Source organism: Diaphorina citri, unplaced genomic scaffold (assembly GCF_000475195.1).
Source record: "Diaphorina citri unplaced genomic scaffold, Diaci psyllid genome assembly version 1.1 scaffold2335, whole genome shotgun sequence".
In the NCBI taxonomy this organism is placed as follows: domain Eukaryota; kingdom Metazoa; phylum Arthropoda; class Insecta; order Hemiptera; family Psyllidae; genus Diaphorina; species Diaphorina citri.
The window spans coordinates 42,717-45,126 of record NW_007379759.1 but is presented as its reverse complement, the minus strand read 5'-3'; the positions used below and the strand labels follow the sequence as shown (position 1 = coordinate 45,126).

Below are 2,410 nucleotides of genomic sequence, written 5' to 3'. Positions count from 1 at the left end.
TTATTCTTCCAACTCGGGGATATCCTCGTCGTCAGAGTCAGGTTGAGGGTCCAAGTCGTCGAAGTTTGGTTTCTCACTCGAGTCCCCCATTAAACCTCCCATGGATCTCATTAACTGGGGACAAACAAAATGGTGTTCAATTATTAGGCAACTAAGTAGATAAATAAAAGTAGGGGGAATGGTTGTAAAAGTTAGCCCAAACATTTGAATAAAATTACAGTAAATTATCTACCAAGAGAGTTCAAATAACCATGCCTATGGTATTGAATAACTCGAGAATTACTCACAAGATTTGATCAAAAACTACAAACCGAGATTTAAAGCATAAAAAAACTCATAGGTAGGTACCTATAAGAAAATATTTAATGCGTAAATCAAGAGCGCCGGGAGGCGCGCGAACGTCAACAGTTCCAAGTAACATGCAGTCTATATTAAAAATATAATTGGGTATTTTTCATATTTTAATCTTGACTTTTCTCCCACTTTTTTGTCGACCTTTAGCAAATATTATTTCATGTCCTAGCTCGGACGTGGAAATAGGTGGGTACTCAGAAAACGAACGTAGAACAGTTTGTGTGTGAGGGGGGTGGGTGGGGGCCTATGTGAATACAATAATGCATGTGGGTGTGTTGATTGAGAGGCGAGTACCTATTCCTCTGGTGCACTTGAAATGCATTGTTAATATTACAAAATAACTATGTCAATGATTTTAAGTTATCTATTCGTATAGGAATTAGGTAATATTGTATTGTGAAATCCATTTTATAGTGTCCAAGGATATTAATAAGTCTTATGTCGACCTTGAATAAAATTAATTTTTGATGGAAGGAAATGGAACAATTTCCAAGCTACGAGTAGGTAGGTATATCTACATATTGATAGGTACAAACTAGAGTTCCAAGTATAATACGAGTGGTAGCTACTCTAAAATGTAGCTTTCTTACAATATAACTACAAAACTACCTGGTCATTTTCTGTCAGAAAGAGGTTCTTCTTTTTGCTTTAACTTTTACAAAATATTCAATTTAGGGAGGATGGGGTTTTCAAGTAGGAATATAAATAATAATTAAATAAATATGAAGAGTAATAGTTATCATTTTCCTTGCAATCATTAAATAAATTCCAACCAGCCTACCTAGGTAAGTACATGTGGATATAAAAATTAGAAAAGAAATGCTTACATCTTCAAAGTTGCCTCCGTTATTTTCATCATCACTATCATCCTCATCTTTCCATTTGTTGAAGTCTACTTTGAGCCAATGGTATTTATTTTTTTCCTTTGTAAGATGAGGCCAGTATGTTTTGTCATCATCTGTTTTCTTGATTAAAATTTCAATGTTTCGTTCACGTACAAATGTTTGTGATTTCTGAAAACATAAGAGAAAGCAGGGATTTTTGATATTTGATTTGTTTTACTTAGGGTAGCCAAGCTGGTGGCTGTTTCTTTCTGATATCTTTCAAAATAACTTTGATGAGTAAAATGATTCATCCATTACCTAGTCTAATATTTACACCTACCTTAATAGCCCAATGGTCAGGCACACACCTAGTAGATAATTAGGAGATCATGGGTTTGAATCCCAATCAAGACATGTAATTTTGAGGAATGCCCAATTGTAAAAAAATCTAGAAGGATTTTTTTTTTTTTTAATTTTTATCATTTACTTCTAATGTTATCCCTGATTAGCTACTATTTTTAGTGTAGCTGTATCATGGCAAGGAATAATTTTATTTCTAATAAATAGCTCTTGTTACCTCTGCATTTATTTCCTTGTAAAATGGAATTGTGACTTGATGGTGTTTTTTCTCAGTGCCTCCAATACCATCAAAGTACAGCTGATTTTTATCCAGGTTGATAGTTGGGTTTTTGCAGTCTTCTAAGCAAATGGTAAGGAATATGCAGTGGTTTCTTTGAGCCCATGCAACTGAGGGGGGAGTTACTCTGAAATAGAAAGGAATAAACAATTTTATTTAGTTCCTATTCAAAACCAATGAAAAATTAAATATTCACTAAGAAGGAATTAATTTTAAATTGTGTAAGTAATACCAAATGCTTTTTTTCCAAGTAACATTTAATTATTTTAAATACCCAGGGTCTCACAGAGTGTAGACCTAGATTTAAGATAATTGTTTTGATTCTATTTTTAGACTTTATGGGTCTATGTCCTGCCAATCTTCAAGTATGTCTCTCATTGAAAAACTTGAGTGATGGATTAATACAAGCACACCAGAATGTAACCTATGATGATTAGGTACCTACTTAAAATCAAAATACTTATGTAAAATGCTTATAACCTCTAGGAATCAAGTTTTTTTTTTTTTTTTTTTTTTTTTTTTTTTTGGGACAACCTAAAAAAAACAAAAAAAATGTAGGGGTTTTTTTTTTACCTCACTTTGTTTACTTTGTGGA

The 2,410-nt window shown here is 32.8% G+C and overlaps 1 protein-coding gene across 1 annotated transcript; it reads right to left on the bottom strand.

The window, feature by feature from the left end:
• LOC103518728 (prostaglandin E synthase 3-like) lies at positions 1-1,953 on the bottom strand (the record flags this gene model as incomplete). The annotated part of the gene is made up of 3 exons (XM_026830458.1): positions 1-114; positions 1,182-1,367; positions 1,756-1,953. Coding segments are annotated over 3 exons (498 nt in total), but the record flags the coding sequence as incomplete, so codon positions are not given.
• Positions 1,954-2,410: the final 457 nt, after the last annotated feature.